The 23,015-nt window shown below is 36.7% G+C and overlaps 1 protein-coding gene across 9 annotated transcripts in view; it reads left to right on the forward strand.

Annotated features, from left to right (window-relative positions):
• Positions 1 to 23,015, forward strand: part of EPS8 (EGFR pathway substrate 8, signaling adaptor) — a 206,080-nt gene that overhangs the window by 108,421 nt on the left and 74,644 nt on the right. For all 9 annotated transcript variants that reach the window (XM_073789010.1, XM_073789011.1, XM_073789008.1 and 6 more), the window contains 2 exons: positions 18,621 to 18,694; positions 20,937 to 21,010. In XM_073789010.1, the coding sequence (XP_073645111.1) occupies positions 18,636 to 18,694; positions 20,937 to 21,010 (133 nt within the window). In that variant the 5' untranslated portion in view covers positions 18,621 to 18,635. Of the gene's footprint in view, positions 1 to 18,620; positions 18,695 to 20,936; positions 21,011 to 23,015 lie in introns of those variants that run through there.

Consider the following 23,015-nt stretch of genomic DNA (forward strand, 5'->3'; position numbering starts at 1 on the left):
AAATTTCAGTTCCTCGGTGGCACTATCCACACTTCAGGTGTTCAGCACTTGTGCTCAGCTACTGTATTGAACAGTGATGATACTGTACTTTTTCAGCAAAGCTGGAAGTTTTATTTGACGGGGCTTATCCAGAGCACTGATAACTATGGAATGGTTACATAGTAAATCCTTGTGAACAAGTGAATGAATGAATGAATGAGTACTGCTGTTGGCTCGTGCCAATTAACACTGGATGAATCTTGTTTGATGCATTTACAGAGGTCATTCTGATTTTTACTTCATCAGTGTTGACATACCCCCAGCCAACTTCAAAATACTGGATTTATCATTAGTTAAAGGAAAGTATACAACAGTGGTTAAAAGCATGACTAGTGATCAAATCTTAGACATGCTACGTAGGTATCATGACCAAGTTACCTTTGCTGGTAGCTTTTGTAAGTCACAGATTCCCCATTAAAATGGGGATAATAAGCTCTTCTAACCTCATAAGGTGGTAAGAATTACGTAAGATAATGTACAAATAGTGATCGGCACAGTGGCCGACCCATTAAAATGCTTAATGAATAAGCATTATTATTATTATTTTTACAATAGAGAACCGAAATATGTCTAAATTGACCCCAGTTCATGGATAATTTCTGGGTTGGTTATAAAGAACTTCACTGCTAATTTTGAAAACGCACATTATAATTTGGCACACATTTTCAAAGGTAGTACTATCCACAGTCAAAGCTTACACTTATTATCTTTTAAATGTGAAATTTCATAGCCTTGATTTAAAAACTTTTCCCATCGGACTTAATTATTTTCTTCCTTTAATTTTATGACTATGTAAATATCTAACCTCTCAAGAAAAGAAAGCTTCACACTACTTTTATACGCAACTTGAATTTTAAAACTAATGCACAGATATCTCTGACTTTTATTTTGGGGTAGCTCACAAAGAATTTGTTTCCCAGATATATTTATTAAAAAGGGCTTCTCCTTGGAAAAATATATTTAAAAATCCATTTAATTAAAACGAATAAATTAGTGGTTATTTACCTAAGGATGAATTTCAGGTTTCATTTAGGAACCTAACTCTGTTATGCATTTAAAGCTATGATATAATTTCTGGAAAAACATTTAAAGATTTTTCCATTAACTGTAATGCCTGAGTTAGCTAGAGATATTGCCCACTTTTACGTATTATAATGTTGTTCCTTTCCTGGAATTTGAAAGTAGCGTTTGTTTTTATAAAAATAGCAGGCGGTTAAACGTACACTACCAAAATATCACCTGACGTTATGTAGAGTAAATCTCCTTCATTTTTTGTGCTTTCACTCTGGCTGTTATGGTACTTTTATTTTTAGTATAAACTTGTACTCATATTTCTCAGCCACCTTAACCTCTCAAGTTCATATTACAGGTGACTTTGAATTTTTCTCCTGAGTTTTTCATTAACAGATATTTGTCAATGTTTAGACAATGAAAATACGTTAGAGAAAGAAGCAGATTAAGCACATACATATATTCCAGTCTCTCCAAAAAAATAAATAACTAAATAAATGACAATGAAGGGATCTGAAAAATGCAGAAAGTCAGTGAGACCAAGGGACTCTGGAAAGTCCAGGGACGATTGTAACTAACCTACACATCCTGAGAAGCTGAAACCCACGCTGCTAGGGAGAGACACTGAGGTTCACTTCAGAGCCTCAGAAAGACTCGACAATGAGGTGAGGCTGAAACAGGAGGATGAGTGTGTTTAAATAGAGCTTAGATCCCAGATGCCTCCCCACTCTCCAGCAGGATTATTCCGTGGAGAATGTGAAGTAGAGAACTCTCAAGTGGGAGATACCAAGGCACATACGGAGGTGGGAGGATTAAGGGAAAAACTTACTAAGCAGTGAGACACCCTCAGGGTACTTCTACTCCTCCCCAAATTTTGGCAGTCAGATATGTATTCTCCAGGGATGAAATTGGAAGATGCTTCTCTGAAGAATCTGATCTATCTGTGCAGAAGACCTGTAGGTACTGATGGTTGGGGAGGTCTCCCAATGGAACAGCCCAGCCAGATTGCTCTGTAGTGAAGCTCACTTGTTGAGAAGACCCACCCATTGACACAGACTTTCCAGTCAGCTATTTAGTGCTCTACCTTCAAGGTGAGGAGAGACCAATGATCACCAGACATTTGAAGAAATCCAGAGACCAAAACAAACCTGGAGAAAACAAGGAAATTGCCAGAAATAGAGATGATGACTTGAGAAAAACATTTTTAAATACAATCATTATTCTCAGAAACATCCAAGAATACATTGCAGTTAGGAAATAAGAACAGGTGCTATGAGAAAAGAAACAGGGCATAAAAATGTACTTCTGGAAATAATTGAAAATTGGTAGAGGACATGGAAAAATTAAATAGTATTTTGAAGATAAAGTTGAGGAAGCCACTCAAAAAGTAGAACAAAAATAACAGGAAATGGAAAACAAAAGAGAAGAGACAAGAAAATTAGACACTCAGTCCAAGAGGTCCTATTCTGAATAACAGACTTCTTTAGAAAAAAGAAAATTTTAAAAAAATGTTGTAAATAAACTATCAAAGAAATAAGTCAAGAAAATTTCCTAGAATTTAAGGACAATAATTTTCAAATTTGAAAAAGCCTATTGAGTTTCTAAAGTATTGAATTTTTTAAAAACTCCTACACTGATGTAGTCATGAAATATCAAAACATCAGGGGAGAAAATTGACGATCCCCAAAGTCCAGAATTGCAGAAAGACAATAAAATAGTCCCTTACAAAATACTGAGAAACAGAATGGCACCTGAAATTTCGGGAAAAACACTGAAGATAAGAACAATGCCTTCAAGATTACAAAAATAATTTCCATTATGGAATTTGAAACCAAGACAAACTATTGATCATCTACAAAAGTACTATAAACATGTCTGCAGTTATATAAAACTTCAGAAATTATTTTTCTCATCATACTCTTTGTCAGGAAGCTCCAGAAGTATGTGCTTTTCCAAGATAAGAAAGTAAAAATAGGAAAGGGAGAGACTCGGGATCCAGGAAACAAGGATCTAAGATAGGAGAAAGATGAAGGTAATGAACAAGATGTTGAATTTGGGTACCACGACAAAAGCTGTGCAGGAGGCTTAGAGAGTCATCGATTCCGACTGTGACAGGAATACATAGAGATCAGAGAGAGATGCCCACAGAAAGATAAAAATGATGGAATAGATGGTGTTTAAATGTACTCAAAAGAGACACTTCTGGTGGAGAGTAAAGGGATGAAATTAATAAAAGTACATAGGAGAACTAAGGGTCGAAGGTAAAATAATTATTAACTCTAATAAAGAGAAAAGGTTGTACAAGAAAAGGAAATTTAACCCTAGCCTACTGTGAATGGCAATTGCGCAGACACAATGCACTAAACTTTGGTCTAACCAAATTTGATATAAATGTAACGTTGCCTTCTGTGATGTGCATTCTCACTCTATCTCCAGCTTCATCCTCATTACTTCCTACTTCTTAAGTTATTCTAAGTAACTGAATTGCTGGTGGTTTCCTAACTGCATGAAGCTGTTTCTTGTCTTCACTCTTCCCTTTTCTCTTCTGGCTTACCTGGCTCATGCATCAAAACCTGAAGGAAGGCTTTTAGGAACTGAATGCCCTCCCCTTCCCAGCAGGAGGTGCCCACCTTGCCTTCTGCCTGTCCGCTTGCCACATTGTACTATAAACATACATTTCTAAAGGTCTTTATCTTGCCTTCTTTGATTCAGTCCTTCTTTGAGGGAGATTTTGTTCTGGAGACCCACCCCGACTCTAGCTTCTCCCGAACTTTATACAGTGCTGTCCTTACATTGTCTGTAATATGCTCATTTCCTAAATACACCTTTTCTTTCTTTCTTTTCCCTAAAATGTCCTTGTAAGATGGGCAAGTTTTCAAGGAAGTCTTTGTTAGTCATAGGTCTACTGTGAGTTGGTTGGGGTGCCAGGGATTTGTTTTTTTAGTAAAAGTATCTACTGGCAATCAGTTCTTTTCATATTCAGCCAAATGTAGATGATTACTGGAATTGGCTTTGTTTTGGGACTATTCCTGGTTGCATCGCTTTCTAACAGCGTATTAGGACTGCCTCTATTTCTGAAGATAAATGAAAAACAGTATTTTGAAAGGAGTGCATTTTTATATTTGTCAACAAAATATTGAGCTGTATTGAATAATAGGAATAAGAAGCAGTTAAGAACGATCTGAGAATTTTACCTTATCTGCCTAGTCATGAACTTTCCATGGGCTTATAAAGTTATGTATATCGAACTTGGTACACTCTGATACCTAAAGCAGTACACAAGGTATTCTATTAGAGCAAAATACCTGTCCCTGTGTAACAATTATGCTGGTGTTTGGATCTGTGAAACCATATCTTGCTAAAACAGATCAAACAAATTGAAATAATGAATAGGCTTTGATAAGATATGGGACCTCTATGACTTCTTATCAAAATAATCAATGTTTGAGCGGTATGGCAGGCAGGGAGAGATGAAGTTGAGATGACAAGTAGCATCTTTTTATAAAATATCTGAGAAGCAGTTTGGGAGTGATGTAAACATGTACATTATAATGCATCAGAAAGCTTGATTTAACCTTCATTTGTACAGAATTGCATTTCTTAAAAAAAAAAGTCCTGTATCGTTTAACAATTAAACATTTTTATTTCTAATAACCTTAGGGAGATGTATTTATGTTTTGGAAAAGTGGGATGCTTTCAGCATAACAGTTGCTTAAAGGTGACAGTTCCCACTTTGTGGGTTGTGACCATTTCTAAAATTATGTTGTACAGTTTGTAAACCATTGGTCCTCTTAAGGATCTGTACTGAAAATTCAGAGTGAATCACCTGCCGCGTTTAGTTTATTGTTTAACATCCGTTGCTCTAGGTAATACCGAGGAAGGTAATCGTGTGGCAACAGGGTAGTTAAATATTAAAATGTTATATCTTATCCGTGGGTTAGAACGCTTCTCACTGTACCTGTAAGGTTTTTGATTTACTATTTTTAGGGGCCATTTAATTACATCATAATGAAATTTGAATTCAGGAGTTTCGATTTCATTAAAGATAATTTTAGAACATATTTTTCTATCTCTCCACCCAGCTGGGTTGCGTCAGGCCCAGATAATGCTTTGTTTGCCTTTGTAAGGTATATTGACCTGTACTAATGTAGCATATGGCACTACTAGGGAAGAAGGAAGTTTAGCAATAAAAATATGTCGTATGAGATCCTAATTCCTCAGTGGCTTTTGTTTTGCATTAGTCAATGGCACAAAGGTTAATTTTGGAAACTGTCCACCAAGGTTCATAGAATATCAGTGAATACTAACCCTCAAGATTGATTTGCAAAAAGTAAAGATTTGAAAGAAACTTACTGGGGGTGGGGTAAAAATTACTGAGATGGTCTTCTCGACTTATTTTTCCAAAATGTTCTTCTCTGAATTCTGCTCAATTGAGAAATGAATTGACAGAAAAAGTTATAGTTTTATTTTTACCCTGAGAGAAAATGTCCACAGTGAATATTCTCCTACCTCTTCTTGAGAATCTATGTCTAACAATTTTTGCTTCTGGAAAGATTTGAACTTCTTAGATAATGTTTACCTTTTAAAGTTCTGATCATCTTTTGGTGGTGGTAGCTAGGGTTTTTGTTAAGGGCTGGGATCTCTCTCATGCCCTGATTTCACTTGCTTTCTTTCTCTCTTTTCTTTCTCCCTCTCTTTCTTTCTTTCCTTTCCTTCTTTCTTTCTTTCTTCCTTCCTTCCTTCCTTCCTTCCTTCCTTCCTTCCTTCCTTCCTTTCTTTTCTTCCCTTTCTTTCCCTCTCTTCCTTCCTTCCTTTCTTTCTTTTTTAGCAGTATTCTGTGCCCAGCACAGAACTAAAGCTAACTCAGATCTTGTCTGAACCAACTGAAACAGGAGTTTTACAGGCAATGAATCATCAAGAGTTTTTACTTGGTGAATCTGAACCCTTCTTTTTTCTTTCTCCATCTTTTCATTTCAATATAAAGAAACAGAATAAATAAATAAATGGTGGTGAATATACAAATCTCCCATGTAGAAGAATTCCAAATAATTTGTGCAGATACTCCTTCCTCAAGGAGGTGGAGCAGAACTCTCCACCCCTTAAGTGTGGGGTGCATATAATGACCTCCTTCCCAACAGGCCTGTAGAGTGGTGGTGAGGAAAGTCACTTTATAGTGGGGAAACCTGACAAATGCTGCTTCAGTCAAGGACCAAGGTCAGCATAAACGATGTAGAGTCATGCTAACAGCGTGTAGTCTTGGTGTGATGTGATGAGAATGGCATATATCTCTGTGGTCTTCCTTTCCAAAACCTGTAACCCCATTCTAATCATGAGAAAAACATCAGTCAAACCCCGATGGAGAGACATCCTGCAGAATATCAAAATGCAGCACTCCTCAGAAAACTGACAGGGTCATTATTGCAGATTGAATTGTGTCCCTCCAAAAGATATGTTCATATCCTACTGCCCTGTACCTATGAATGTGACCTTATTTATTTATTTTTATTAAAAATTTTTAAATTGGGGCTTCCCTGGTGGCACAGTGGCTGAGAGTCTCCCTGCCAATGCAGGGGACACGGGTTCGAGCCCTGGTCTGGGAGGATCCCACATGCCGCGGAGCAACTAGGCCCGTGAGCCACAACTACTGAGCCTGCGCGTCTGGAGCTTGTGCTCCACAACAAGAGAGGCTGCAACAGACCTAACACAGCCAAAAATAAATAAATAAATTTATTAAAAAAAAAAATTTTTTTTAATTGAAGTACAGTTGATTTACAGTGTTGTGTTAGTTTCAGGTGTACAGTAAAGTGATTAAGTTATACATATCTTTTTCAGATTGTTTTCCCTTATAGGTTATTCCAAATATTGAGTATAGTTCTCTGTGCTATACAGGAGGACCTTAACAATGTTTTGAACTGAGATATTAGTCATTTCCTGTGTTTAATATCCAAGCAGTGTATATGCACTGATGATGTCATCAGTGCAACAAGAATTAGAGGGAAATACTCAAATAGTACTAATAGGGTATATATGATTCTTCTCTCTACTAGGCCTTCCTATCAAATCTATCACAATATTACACACATAATTATGGCTAAAGTGTTTCTTTTTAGTTGTTCATTAAATTTTTTTTCATGCAGACCTTCAATTTTTATTTTTTTATTATTCAAACAGAAAGTCACAGAAATTATAGTCATCCTCATCAGTTCACTCAGTCCCATGTAATTAATTTTTTTTCATCTTGATCTTTCGTTAGCACTTTTATGAATTCATCAGTTTTCCATTAGAGTTCTGAAAATGCTTATTCATTCAGTTCAGCAGTATAGTCAGTTACCAGAGACCTGTACTTGTCAGTCTCTTCCATGAATTTCTTGAAGATGAAACCTTTTATAGGAACATTTTTGCAAAAGCATCGGAGTACACCCAGAACTGTCTGTAAATGACAAAAGACTTAAAAATGACCACAGTTAAAGATTTGATGAAAGTTCATGATAATGCAATTGAGAAGGAAATTTAGTTATTTCTGAGATATATATTTTAAAATAATAACTAGAATTATGACTTATAACATTATACCAGAACATATAAGATTTTTAGGAATTTCACGTAATGTCTGAAACATTTATATTAACATCTTTCCATGCAAATAACCCAAAGAACGTTTAGTATTGTTTTTTTAAAAATTTTTGAATTTTATTTTATTTTTTTATACAGCACGTTCATATTAGTCATCAATTTTATACACATCAGTGTATACATGTCAATTCCAATCGCCCAATTAATCACACCACCATCCCCACCCCCCCCGCGGCTTTCCCCCCCTTGGTGTCCATACGTTTGTTCTCTACACATGTGTCTCAACTTCTGCCCTGCGAACCGGTTCATCTGTACCATTTTTCTAGGTTCCACATCCATGCGTTAACATACGATATTTGTTTTTATCTTTCTGACTTACTTCACTCTGTATGACAGTCTCCAGATCCATCCATGTCTCAAAAAATAACCCAGTTTCATTCCTTTTTATGGCTGAGTAATATTCCATTGTATATATGTACCACAACTTCTTTATCCATTCGTCTGTCGATGGGCATTTAGCTTGCTTCCATGACCTGGCTGTTGTAAATAGTGCTGCAATGAACATTGGGGTGCATGTGTCTTTTTGAATTATGGTTTTCTCTGGGTATATGCCCAGTAGTGGAATTTCTGGATCATATGGTAATTCTATTTTTAGTTTTTTAAGGAACCTTCATACTGTTCTCCATAGTGGCTGCATCAATTTACATTCCCACCAACAGTGCAAGAGGTTTCCCTTTTCTCCACACCATCTCCAGAATTTGTTGTTTGTAGATTTTCTGATGATGCCCATTCTAACTGGTGTGGAGTGATACCTCATTGTAGTTTTGATTTACATTTCTCTAATAATTAGTGATGTTGAGCAGCTTTTCATGTGCTTCTTGGCCATCTGTATGTCTTCTTTGGAGAAGTGTCTATTTAGGTCTTCTGCCCATTTTTGGATTGGGTTGGGTTTTTTTTTTAATATTGAGCTGCATCAGCTGTTTATATAATTTGGAGATTAATCCTTTGTCCGCTGATTCATTTGCAAATATTTTCTCCCATTCTGAGGGTTGTCTTTTCATCTTGTTTATGGTTTCCTTTTTTTTTTTGTTTTGTTTTTTGCAGTACGCGGGCCTCTCACTGTTGTGGCCTCTCCCGTTGCGGAGCACAGGCTCCGGACGCGCAGGCTCAGCGGCCATGGCTCACGGGCCCAGCCGCTCCGTGGCATGTGGGATCTTCCCAGACTGGGGCACGAACCCGTGTCCCCTGCATCGGCAGGCGGACTCTCAACCACTGCGCCACCAGGGAAGCCCTGTGGTTTCCTTTGCTATGCAAAAGCTTTGAAGTTTCATTAGGTCCCATTTGTTTATTTTTCCATTACTCTAGGAGGTGGATCAAAAAAGATCTTGCTGTGATTTATGTCAAAGAGTGTTCTTCCTATGCTTTCCTCTAAGAATTTTATAGTGTCTGGTCTAACATTTAGGTCTCAAATCCATTTTGAGTTTATTTTTGTGTATGGTGTTAGGGAGTGTTCTAATTTCATTCTTTTACATGTAGCTGTCCAGTTTTCCCAGCACCTCTTATTGAAGAGACTGTCTTTTCTCCATTGTATATCCTTGCCTCCTTTGTCATAGATTAGTTGACCATAGGTGCCTGGGGTTATCTCTGGGCTTTCTATCTTGTTCCATTGATCTATGTTTCTGTTTTTGTGCCAGTACCATATTGTCTTCAGTACTGTAGCTTTGTAGTGTAGTCTGAAGTCAGGGAGTCTGATTCCTCCCACTCCGTTTTTTTCCCCTCAGGATTGCTTTGGCTATTCAGGGTCTTTTGTGTCTCCATAAAAATTTAAAGATTTTTTTGTTCTAGTTCCGTAAAAAATGCCACTGGTAATATGATAGGGATTGCATTGAATCTGTAGATTGCTTTGGGTAGTATAGTCATTTTCACAGTATTGATTCTTCCAATCCAAGAACATGGTATATCTCTCCATCTGTTGGTGTCATCTTTAATTTCTTTCACCAGTGTCTACCAGTGTTCTGCATACAGGTCTTTTGTCTCCCTAGGTAGGTTTATTCCTAGGTATTTTATTCTTTTTCTTGCAATGGTAAATGGGAGTGTTTCCTTAGTTTCTCTTTCAGTTTTTTCATCATTAGTGTATAGGAATGCAAGAGATTTCTGTGCATTAATTTTGTATCCTGCAATTTTACCAAATTCACTGATTAGCTCGAGTAGTTTTCTGGTGGCATTTTTAGGATTCTCTATGTATAGTATCATGTCATCTGCAAACAGTGACAGTTTTACTTCTTTTTTTCCAATTTGTATTCCTTTTATTTCTTTTTCTTCTCTGATTGCCGTGGCTAGGACTTCCAAAACTATGTTGAATAATAGTGGTGAGAGTGGACATCCTTGTCTTGTTCCTGATCTTAGAGGAAATGCTTTCAGTTTTTCACCATTGAGAATGATGTTTGCTGTGGGTTTGTCGTATATGGCCTTTATTATGTTGAGGTAGGTTCCCTCTATGCCCACTTTCTGTAGAGTTTTCATCATAAATGGGTGTTGAATTTTATCAGAAGCTTTTCCTGCGTCTATTGATATGATCATATGGTTTTTATTCTTCAATTTGTTAATATGGTGTATCACATTGATTGATTTGCATATATTGAAGAATCCTTGCATCCCTGGGATAAATCCCACATGATCATGATGTATGATACTTTTAATGTGTTGTTGGATTCTGTTTGCTAGCATTTTGTTGAGGATTTTTGCATCTATATTCATCAGTGATATTGGTCTGTAATTTTCTTTTTTTGTAGTATCTTTGTCTGGTTTTGGTATCAGGGTGATGGTGGCCTCACAGAATGAGTTTGGGAGTGTTCCTTTCTCTGCAATTTTTTGGAAGAGTTTGAGAAGGATGGGTGTTAGCTCTTCTCTAAATGTTTGTTAGAATTCACCTGTGCAGCCTTCTGGTCCTGAACTTTTGTTTGTTGGAAAATTTTTAATCACAGTTTCAATTTCATTACTTGTGATTGGTCTGTTCATATTTTCTATTTCTTCCTTGTTCAGTCTTGGAAGTTTATACCTTTCTAAGAATTTGTCCCTTTCTTCCAGGTTGTCCATTTTATTGGCATAGAGTTGCTTGTAGTGGTCTCTTAGGATGCTTTGTATTTCTGTGGTGTCTGTTGTAACTTCTTTTTCATTTCTAATTTTATTGATTTGATTCCTCTCTCTTTCTTGATGAGTCTGGCTAATGGTTTATCAATTTTGTTTCTTCTTCTCAAAGAACCAGCTTTTAGTTTTATTCATCTTTGCTATAGTTTTCTTTGTTTCTATTTCATTTATTTCTGCTCTGATCTTTATGACTTCTTTCCATCTGCTAGCTTTGGGTTTTGTTTGTTCTTCTTTCTCTAATTCCTTTAGGTGTAAGGTTAGATTGTTTTTTTGAGATTTTTCTTGTTTCTTGTGGTAGGCTTGTATAGCTATAAACTTCCATCTTAGAACTGCTTTTGCTGCATCGCATAGGTTTTGGATCATCGTGTTTTCATTGTCATTTGTCTCTAGGTATTTTTTGATTTCTTCAGTGATCTCTTGGTTGTTTAGTAACGTATTGTTTAGTCTCCATGTGTTTGTGTTTTTTACGTTTTTTTTCCCTGTAATTCATTTCTAATCTCATAGTGTTGTGGTCAGAAAAGATGCTTGATATGATTTCAGTTATCTTAAATTTACTGAGGCTTGATTTGTGACCCAAGACGTGATCTATCCTGGAGAATGTTCCGTGCGCACTTGAGAAGAAAGTGTAATCTGCTGTTTGGGGATGGAATGTCCTATGAATATCAATTAAATCTATCTGGTCTATTGTGTCATTTAAAGCTTGTGTTTCCTTATTTATTTTCATTTTGGATGATCTGTCCATTAGTGTAAGTGAGGTGATAAAGTCTCCCACTATTATTGTGTTATTGTCGATTTCCTCTTTTATAGCTGTTAGCAGTTGCCTTATGTATTGAAGTGCTCCTATGTTGGGTGCATATATATTTATAATTGTTATATCTTCTTCTTGGATTGATCCCGTGATCATTATGTAGTGTCCTTCCTTGTCTCTTGTAACGTTCTTTATTTTAAAGTCTCTTTTATTTGATATGAGTATTACTACTCCAGCTTTCTTTTGATTTCCATTTGCATGGAATATCATTTTCCATCCCCTCACTTTCAGTGTGTATGTGTCCCTAGGTCTGAAGTGGGTCTCTTGTAGACAGCATATATATGGGTGTTGTTTTTGTATCCATTCAGCAAGCCTGTGTCTTTTGGTTGGAGCATTTAATCCATTCACGTTTAAGGTAATTATCAATATGTATGTTCCTATGACCATTTTCTTAATTGTTTTGTTTTTGTTTTTGTAGGTCCTTTTCTTCTCTTGTGTTTCCCACTTAGAGAAGTTCCTTTAGCGTTTGTTGTAGAGCTGATTTGGTGGTGCTGAATTCTCTTAGCTTTTGCTTGTGTGTAAAGCTTTTGATTTCTCCATCGTATCTGAATGAGATCCTTGCTGGGTAGAGTAATCTTGGTTGTAGGTTCTTCCCTTTCATCACTTTAAGTATATCATGCCACTGCCTTGTAGAGTTTCTGCTGAGAAATCAGCTGCTAACCTTATGGGAGTTCCCTTGTATGTTATTTGTCATTTTTCCCTTGCTGCTTTCAATAATTTTTCTTTGTCTTTAATTTTTGCCAATTTGCTTACTATGTGTCTCGGCGTGTTGCTCCCTGGGTTTATCCTGTATAGGACTCTCTGCGCTTCCTGGACTTGGGTGGCTATTTCCTTTCCCATGTTAGGGAAGTTTTCGACTATAATCTCTTCAAATATTTTCTCTGGTCCTTTCTCTCTCTTCTCCTTCTGGGACCCCTATAATGTGAATGTTGTTGTGTTTAATGTTGTTCCAGAGGTCTCTTAGGCTGTCTTCATTTCTTTTCATTCTTTTTTGTTTATTTTGTTCCACAGCAGTGAATTCCACCATTCCGTCTTCCAGGTCACTTTTCCGTTCTTCTGCCTCAGTTATTCTGATATTGATTCCTTCTAGTGTAGTTTTCATTTTAGTTATTGTATTGTTCATCTCTGTTTGTTTGTTCTTTAATTCTTCTAGGTCTATGTTAAACATTTCCTGCATCTTCTCGATCTTTGCCTCCATTCTTTTTCTGAAGTCCTGGATTATCTTCACTATCATTATTCTGAATTCCTTTTCTGGAAGGTTGCCTATCTCCACTTCATTTAGTTGTTTTTCCGGGGTTTTATGTTTTTTCTTCATCTGGTACATAGCCCTCTGCCTTTTCATCTTGTCTATCTTTCCGTGAATGTGGTTTTTGTTCCACAGATTGCAGGATTGTAGTTCTTCTTCTGCTTATTAAATTTTAGGAACAAATATTTTTCTTCAGCTAATTGTTAAACCAACAACATTCTGAATTGAACATATATTTTCCCCCAAATTATGATCTTACCTGTAAACAGTGAAACATTTTTCTCAGAATTATAAAAAAAGAGGAGTCAAGTTAATTATTTTAAGTGATTACAAGGTATTGTGCCTTTAAGGCACAGAATTACTCTTTCTACATCGATATTGGCCTTGAGAAAATATTGTGCTTCCATATGGCCTAGAAATTATTGTGACACCTTCACAAGTGTTAGCTACTATTGTCATCATCATTATTATTACTGTTATCATAACAGTTTACTGTTATTAGTTTCCTAAATTTATTCACACACACAAATTCTTTATTACTAAATATTAGACCAAATGACACAGAGAAATAGAGAGGGTGACATCTCTACAGACAACAGTACTGGTAAGATGTACTGAAAAGTTACTCCTAGAAGACACAGAAGGAGACAGAATATGTGATGATTTAGCAGGTTTAAAGCACATTTTTTTGTCTTTTAGTAAATTAAGCGCAATCACTAGTAGACCATGTCACGAAGTATTGGTAGAAATTACATTTCAACGGTCTTTGAGTTAAAACCCTAAATAATGATGGTAATCAATCTCCTCACCCCTATCTTGGTTATAACTTAGACCCAGAGATGTGACTTAAACTGAAATTGAAATACAGATACTTCAAGATAGGTACACTCAAACAGACTAACAAAAACTTAAATAAACAGAAAGGTGTCTGTGACATTTTTCTGAGAGCACAAGTCATTGTGTGGTAGCTAGATTGGGTAGACGGGATTCTAACACTGCGTGATGACTACAAACTCATTCATCAATTTGAAAATTGATACCATACGCAAGCAAGAGTGAAGAAAAGAAACGGAAATATAAATTGTTGTTTATTTATTTATATTTGGGATCTTAAACTCTCCAGTACAATTTTAACTTGCTGGTTTAGCCTTAATATAGCCTCATTTGTTTCTGCTTACCATGATTTTCATACATTCTATTTATTTTCCTTTGAAAATTTCAGTGTTCAACATTTTGGGTATGTTGAACTGAGATCTTAAATTTACCACTTTATTTGCTGGAGAAAATAAGAAGAAAATTATAGTAACTATGACTTACAAGAAATGTTTTCATAAGGAAACTGATATTCTTATTTCAGATTTGTTGGAAGCTATTATGAAGATTTTAGTGTACACTTTTTTAGAATTAAGTAGTTAATGTAGTAGAGTTAACTGAATTTGTGAGTCCTTAAAAGTAATGAAGAGGGCTTCCCTGGTGGCGCAGTGGCTGAGAGTCCGCCTGCCGATGCAGGGGACACGGGTCTGTGCCCCGGTTCGGGAGGATCCCACATGCCGCGGAGCGGCTGGGCCCGTGAGCCATGGCCGCTGAGCCTGCGCGTCCGGAGCCTGTGCTCCGCAACGGGAGAGGCCACAACAGTGAGAGGCCCGCGTACCGCAAAAAAAAAAAAAAAAAAAGCGTAATAAAGAAAAACTTTGTCTCAGTTTTTAAGTTGTTTTAAGAGTTAATAAAAATAAAAGCAGCTAATTTCTCAGTAAGACTGATGGTTCTTCTATATTATATATACATATAGTCCATATAGGTATAAATTGGATATGTCTCTTAAAAGCCTAAAGGGGAGAAAACATTTGTAATTGTTTCCTTTGCAAGGTGTGCCCTGTGTTGCTGTGTTTAAATATCTGAAACCTTCTATGTTGCTACCTGAGCATCTCTGACAAATGACACTATGGTTGCCAAAGAGTAAAGTTTCTATATTTAAAATTCAGTTTAGCAAATCAACATTTTCTATTCCCTTTTATTCTATTCTCTTATTCTGACAGATCACTATTTTAAAGCAAAACAAACCCCGAATTTATTTGACTGTCATGAAGAATTAAACATGAAAAAGATGAGATGGTTATGGCTATCTCTTTTCACTAAAACCACCTGCTGTGGGTTTAAAATGCAAACTAGATCAAAACGACTGCAAACCCTGGGGGTTTAATTTATGTGCTGAATGAACCAGCTTGTTTTAAAAGAGTACTTCTTTTTTTTTTTTTTTTTAACTTTAGAAGAAACTTGTACATCTATCTCATTTGATCTTTCACTAGCCCTGTGAGCTAGAAAGACCAAGAATTATCTGTATTTTACTGATGAGAAAATTGAGACAGAGGCTTAATTGACTTCCTTTCGGCTAGTTAGTGCCAGAAATGGTGTTAAAGTTCCAGGCGTCTGTGAAAGCCTCTGTCCTAACCTTTAGCTTTAGATCCATAATGTTATCCCAGGCCTCTGTCCTGGCCCAAATTCCAGAATGTAACAGTGGCGTGCTCTCTCTTGATTCTGTAGACTTGTGAGAGCCAATTGTGAAATATTTAGGATTTTGTAAGCTGCTGTTAAACCAATGCTAGCTTGAAATGGGCCATGGGGGGAATACTTATACCAAGGAAATCAGGAAGTACTACAAATCAGGGGTTTATTTTTCTCCGGAGAATTGGTTTTCCTCTGTACACTGATTGTATCTAAGTATAAATTGAAGGAAAATAAACAACAATAATAAAAACAAATGATAATATAGTATAAATGTAATGTAATTTTATGGATGCAATACTTGGTTAGAGGTCAATATTTCTTTGTTCCTTAATTTGGAAATTTGCTTCTAAGCTGTGAATAAATATGGACAAGACTTCAGGAAAGGTTGAATTAAATGAGTGTTTTGGGTTTCCCTGGTGGCGCAGTGGTTAAGACTCTGCCTGCCAATGCAGGGGACATGGGTTCGAGCCCTGGTCCGGGAAGATCCCACATGCCATGGAGCCGCTAAGCCTGTGCCACAACTACTGAAGCCTGCATGCCACAACTACTGAAGTCCGCACTCCTAGAGCCCGTGCTCCGCAACAAGAGAAGCCACTGCAGTGAGAAGCCCGCGTGCTGCAACGAAGAGTAACCCCCGCTCACCACAACTAGAGAATACCCGCACGCAGCAACGAAGACCCAACACAGCCAAAAATAAATAAAATTTTAAAATACTAATAAATTAAAAAAAAAACACTTGAGTGTTTTGAAGACCTTTATAAATCCTATCCATTCTTTAAGAACTAGGTCAAGTCCCAGCCCTTCAAAATATAATGGCAGTTGCCTTGCTTTTCCTACCTCAGAACCTCTAGTAGGTTTAAAATAGAGCCACATACATTGGGACTTATTTACTGTGTGTTTCATGTGGATTGGTTTTGTCTCCTTAAGAATACAATAAACTCTTTGAAGAGTAGGACGTGGACTCTCCTTCCTTCTTTCTTTATTTGAATTAATATTTAATTCAAATATTAAATATTTTGTACTATTCTTACTGCTTAAGAAACAGCAGTCATCAAAGCAGCTCTGCCCTTATGGAGCTTAAAGTCTAGTGAAGAATCAGGAATTAATTTAAACAAATGAGAAATTACAACTGTGGTAAATACTTTGAGAAATTGTGTATTGTGCCGAGAGTATCTGATAGTGGTGGGCTTTTATCTATTCACAGAGGTCAGTAAATGCTTCCCTGAGGACACGGTGATTGAATTGAAATGTGAAGAATGAGAAAGAATTAACTGGAAGTTACTAGGTCTTGAATGTTCTTTATGCAGGCTTTCTGTGCCCTCCCAATCTGAATTAAGTTCCCATATTATATACCCCCCAAGTGACCCTGAATTTTCCCTTTGTGATAGTAACAACAATTTAAAATTTTACATTTATTCACTAAATGTTGTTTTTCCCACTAGACTATTGGCCCAAAGCTAGGACTGTGTCTCTTTTGATCACCTTGGTAGTGCCAGGATCCATCACAGTACCTGACAATTAACTCACACAGTAGTTGTTAATATTTCTACTCTTTGCCTTTGTCTTATAATAAAGCTGGGCTATGTCCTACCTACCTCTCAGTTACTGAAAAGACATAGTAATGTAATGTATACAGAAGTCAGAAAAGTAAGACAAGATCCAAAATAGTTTAGTGCCACAGAAAGCAGGAAGGGCCACATGTTCAGGGGTGAATAGAAGTAATTCAGGTGTAGCTGTACTGTCGAGGAGAAAAAAAAAGGCCGTTGGATTTGGCAGTAAGGAAGTTTTACTTATTTGCATTTATCTTGTTTGAAGGAAATTTGTTTAATTTGTGAAACACATTAAAAATAGTTTCTGAAGATAAATTTATGGTGTTAATTTAAAAAGTTGTTTTCTTGTGAAAAGTAAAAGTTGTGTAAATGAATACCGTCTTGAAAAAAAAGGTGTATCCAAGTGTATATATAGGATGTTGTCAAATGTACTTTGAAAGAAGGAAATAAGAAAATGGAAGGAAGGGAAGGAGGGATGGAGGAAGGAAGGAAGGAAGGAAGGAAAACTAGATACAGGAAAAAAGACTGGAGGAAATTGACAGGACTGTTAAATGGTTATTTTTATTTATTTATTTATTTTAACATCTTTATTGGAGTATAACTGCTTTACAATGGTGTGTTAGTTTCTGCTTTATAACATAGTAAATCAGCTATACATTTACATATATCCCCATATCCCCTCCCTCTTGTGTCTCCCTCCCACCCTCCCTATCCCACCCCTCTAGGTGGTCACAAAGCACTGGAGCTGATCTCCCTGTGCTATGCGGCTGCTTCCCACTAGCTATCTGTTTTACATTTGGTAGTGTATATATGTCCATGCCACTCTCTCACTTCACCCAGCTTACCCTTCCCCCTCCCCATGTCCTCAAGTCCATTCTCTACGTCTGCGTCTTTATTCCTGTCCTGCCCCTAGGTTCTTCAGACCTTTTTTTTTTTTAGATTGCATATATATGTGTTAGCATACGGTATTTGTCTTTCTCTTTCTGACTTACTTCACTCTATATAACAGACTCTAGGTCCATCCACCTCACTACAAATAACTCAATTTCGTTTCTTTATATGGATGAGTAATATTCCATTGTATATATGTGCCACATCTTTATCCATTCATCTGTCGATGGACACTTAGGTTGCGTCCATGTCCTGGGTATTGTAAATAGAGCTGCAATGAACATTGTGGTACATGACTCTTTTTGAATTACGGTTTTCTCAGGGTATATGCCCAGTAGTGGGATTGCTGAGTCATACGGTAGTTCTATTTTTAGTTCTTTAAGGAACCTCTGATGGTTATCTTTAAATGATGGGGCTCTGGGTGATATTTTTCCCCTCTGTACTTTTTTGTATTTTGTGCTTTTCCATATTTCTCAAGTTTTTTAATTTTATGAGCTTATATTACTTTCATAATGAAACATTAAACAAAGTAACATTTCATAAAACTGCCAATGATGAGGTTGAGGGGAATATAGAATTATGTTTCTGTAGTTAGAGGGTTCAGAATTATATTTAAAATTTTTCTTTTTTATATTTGCTTACAATTTTAGTATATTAATGTTAAATGCCAATTTAATCTTTGTTTATATGTCCATCTGTACTTCTGGAGCCTGAGCTCTTTGAGGGTGGAGATCTTTATATTTCTAGCATCATCCTGGAAGTGACACATATTTTGTTGAATCAAAAACTTTAAAACTGAGATGTCTCAACCTTTTTAATGCCTTCAATCCATGTACCTTTCTTTTTTCAGAACATTAAAGTCATAATGAATGGTCATATTTCTAATCATCCCAGTGGTTTTGGAATATATCCATCTCAAATGAAGTAAGTTGGAAATTTTATATTTAATTTCTTGGTTTTTTAAATTTGATTTGGTGGTTTTAATTGTTTTGTATTTTCAATGAAAAGATCTCTTTCATTTCTTTATGTAGTTCATTCCTCAATATATAATTTCTTTCTAACACTAAGATACGTTATTGTTAAAAGTTTACTGTGTCTCTTAAGAAAAAGATGGTTAAGTAATATCAACCCCAATGATAGTGATCTAATAGAAGACATTTGGTTCTGGTATTTTATGTATTATTGCTTTCCATAGTTGCATACATACTCTACTTCATAGCTTTCACTTTCTCTGGAGCATTTTTTTTTTTAATTAATTAATTAATTAATTTATGGCTGTGTTGGGTCTTCGTTTCAGTGCGAGGGCTTTCTCTAGTTGCCTCGAGCGGGGGCCACTCTTCATCGCGGTGCGCGGGCCTCTCACTGTCGCAGCCTCTCTTGTTGCAGAGCACAGGCTCCAGACGCGCAGGCTCAGTAATTGTGGCTTACCGGGCCCAGTTGCTCCGCGGCGTGTGGGATCTTCCCAGACCAGGGCTCGAACCCGTGTCCCCTGCATTGGCAGGCAGATTCTCAGCCACTGCGCCACCAGGGAAGCCCCCTGGAGCATTCTTTTTTTGTTATTCATAAAATATTTGCATTTGAGGAAAGTTAAATGTCATCTAGTCCAGTCTCTCAAGATATTTACCATTGGGTAAAACAAAAAGAGACAAGTCCCTATGGCTTTAGATATAATTTGAAATCACCGCCCTGACTTAAGTGGCCGTTGCCTTATATATTGTGGTTAATATTGTTGTTATTTTATATTGGCCATCATGGTATAGAGTTCACTATTTTTCACAACCACGTTATTCACATTTTTCAGAACCAGGTTGTTCACATTGCTTCACCTTCCTCTTTACAAAGATGATTGCAAATCCCTTTGGTGTTGGTCGGTAAGAGACACCAGGGGAGTATGTCAAGTACTATCTTCATCTTGTCCATCAATTTATTCAAGCCAGAAAGTTTTGCCACACCCTCAATTTTTTTCTTTTTCTTATAACAAATATCCATTTAATCATGAATTTATTATAATTTCTTCTATTAAGGAACTCTTGATTCTATCCCATACTATTCTTTCTTTTCTAACTTTATTTGTGGCCTTTATCTCCTACCTGAATTTTTGCAGCACCTTTCCATCTGGTTACCTTGCCATTAATTCCTGGATTATCTTTCTTAAAAAGTTGTTTGGATCATGTTACTTCCCAGTATAAAGATATTTACTCCATCTAGAGAATAGAAATTTAATCCTTAAGCCCTCTATTTGCCTTCCTTACTTCTCGAGTCATTCATCTCTTCCAATCCCACTAGATGCTTTTCCCCTCGGGCGTCATGCTAGTTCTTGAGCCAGATCTACATGCTTTTTCCTCACTTAATTCTCCACCTGCCTCTAGAGCTGCTTTCCATTCTTTTAGATTCTGCTTAAATGCCAGTGAAGCCTTCTTGGGCATCCTTATAAAAATTTAGTCCTTATTTGATGTTATATCTATTAGTTTAACCCAGATGTCACATTCTGTTGTAACCATTTTACTTGTTTTATTTTATTTTTATTTATTTATTTATCTTTTTTTAACTTTTTTTTTTACTTGTTTTATTAACAGTACCCTCCCCCCGCCCCGCCTTACCCCTCATTCTTCTAGATTTTAGGGCTTAATAAATGTTTACTGAATACATTTTAAAAATTCAAATAATATGTTTACTTCACATAACAGCAACAGTAAGCTAGAAGTACCAGGTAAAGCTGGTCAAATTTAATGATACCGGGTTATTTTCATTAACTGCATTTTAAGTATTTGTGAAAGTAGTGTCTGTTTTGTTACAGTCTAAATGACTGAGAACTTTTTATGGTTGGGTCACTGCTCGCAGCTCAATTCAGTATGGCAGACTTAAATTTTTCTAAGGCAGCTTCAACCTTGTTGAATCCCCTTGGCTGCGGTTCTGACTTGATGCCTGAGAGGTTGCCATTTGTACCGGCCTCCATCCACGGTGGGTCAGGATCCAATAGCCTATTTCTTGACTGGATCAGTATCTGGCTCCATTTTACAGAGCCGGTTGTATAAACTCTATATGTTCTTTAAAAACACATGGTGATTGTGGTCCACTGGAATTTTTATTTGTAGTTTTGACATTTTATTGCTTACTTTGGACTTTAACTCAGCACGATGACCTTTTTTTTTTTTTTTTTTTGCAGTGGCTACGGATCACCACCCACCTTTTCCATGGACAGAGAACACAGTTCAAGAACAAGTGCAAAGGCTCTCTATGGTATGTTTGTGTATTTAATGGGGTATAATTCTATTTCTAACTACTTACTTTTTATGAATGACTTGTTCAAAGCCGTAGCTTGAACCCATGCCTTGTTTATATTATTGGGAATGAAGTAGCGATTGATAGATAAGGATTATTTTAAAAATAATTTTTACAGAAGCTACCAACGCCATTAATCTCTGCTGGCTGTCATACAATTTAGAACTACAGATGAAATGTATTCAGTACTTTCTAAGGAGTCTTTTCGCACGGTACCAGTACCTTAGGTGGATTTTCCCATCTAATTATATATGATATGTTTGTTTAGGTAGTATTACAGTATGACCAACAGCCCTTATATAATTTCTTTCAGATCCTTCTCTAACTTCCATTGTCCTCCCTCTATTGTCTCACTTATAAATACTGGGTTTTTTTGGTAAACTTCAAATATAAAATAGAAGTCAATACTACAAAGAAGTTAAGGACTCCTGAAATATACCACATATGTTTAGGAAGGCGTTTGCTTTCACAGGGTCTGCATGGCCTTTTATTATTATGCAACCATAAAGAATGAGACTAGTATTGTGGTTAAGAGCAAAGACACTGGAGCCAGACGTCCTGGGTGCAAATCCAGTTATCAGCTGAGCAAATTACTTTACCTGTCTGTCCCTCATTTTGCTTGTGTGTATAGTGGAGATATCTTGTAGGGTTGACAGGAGAATTTAATGAGTTAGTACATGTAAAATGCTTTGAACAGTGCCTGGCAAGCAAAAAACACTGTATATATTTGCTATTATTGTTATTATCTACTATAGGAACCAATAGCATTTTCTAAATTTGAAATTCGTTTCTTTTTACGTCACCTAGAGCTACAGTATCTTGGCTGTGGCAAGAATGACTCATTCTAAGGTTTTGTGATTCTTTCTCTGCCTATATGTCCAGTGACTAGACTTGAGGACTCAAATTATACAATCATAAAATGGATTTTATACCGTACACAGGTACATTTTCTGTGGCCTTGTCAATCTGATTAGCGTTGGTTTCAGTTCTCTTGAGTACGATATTGTGACATTCTTACCATGGCCTAGTCATTATGAACTGTATATATTCAACAAATACTTATTTTGTGATTAGTATGTGCCCAGCACAGGGCCAGTAACATATGGTCCTTGACCCTAAGGGACTTGCACTCTACAGAATGATTTGAAGAAACTGAAAAGGGAAAAATTTTTTTGGTTTTTGCAAAGATAATCAATTCCTTCAGTCTTTCATTTCTAGACAGAAGGTTATTACGTGTTTCTGTGTGCTTGGCCATGATCTTCACAGTGTCTGTTTCCATGTCCTTTGATTCATTTCAAAGATGAATAGGAGATGGTCATTGCTTGTGCACTGTCTTGGTGAGGTAGACTCGTGCATGTATTGTTATAATAAAGTGCTGGATAAGCTTGGATGGCAATGTGTATGAGTGCAGATGGAGGATGTGGGCAGGGTCAGCTCTTCTATGTGGGCAGGGCAGGTAGGCAGGAGGGATTTCATAGAGAGATTCAGCTCTGAAATTCTCCAGGCATTTGTGGGGCTGGAGGGTGCTGTAAACAGCTGTATGAACCCTTTTAAACTAGACTATAAGCTCTCTGAAGGTGGGTCACATTTGCCTTGGTTACTTCAGGATTCCCTAAGCTTAGCACAGTGGCTAATGTATAACTTATGCTCAGTAAATAACTGTAGAATGAATATAATGCATCAATGAGTTGCAAACAGTTAAGTGTTAACTGGAGGGCTCAAGGTGGTGCACCGGGAAATAAGATGGGAAAAATAAACACGGACGACATTGGGAAAAATCACGCTAAGGCATTTGGACATTGTTTACAAGGAATGGCCACTGAAGTGTTTTAACTGGGGGAATCATAGGTCATATCCATCTTGGATCACTCTGGTAGCAGTTGAGCATGGATTTGATGAGCATGGATGGAAGTAGGTGAATCAGAGACCTAAATAATGTAGGTAAGTCAGATATCTAAATAAT

The sequence above is a fragment of the Tursiops truncatus genome, chromosome 11 (assembly GCF_011762595.2).
Source record: "Tursiops truncatus isolate mTurTru1 chromosome 11, mTurTru1.mat.Y, whole genome shotgun sequence".
In the NCBI taxonomy this organism is placed as follows: Eukaryota; Metazoa; Chordata; class Mammalia; order Artiodactyla; family Delphinidae; genus Tursiops; species Tursiops truncatus.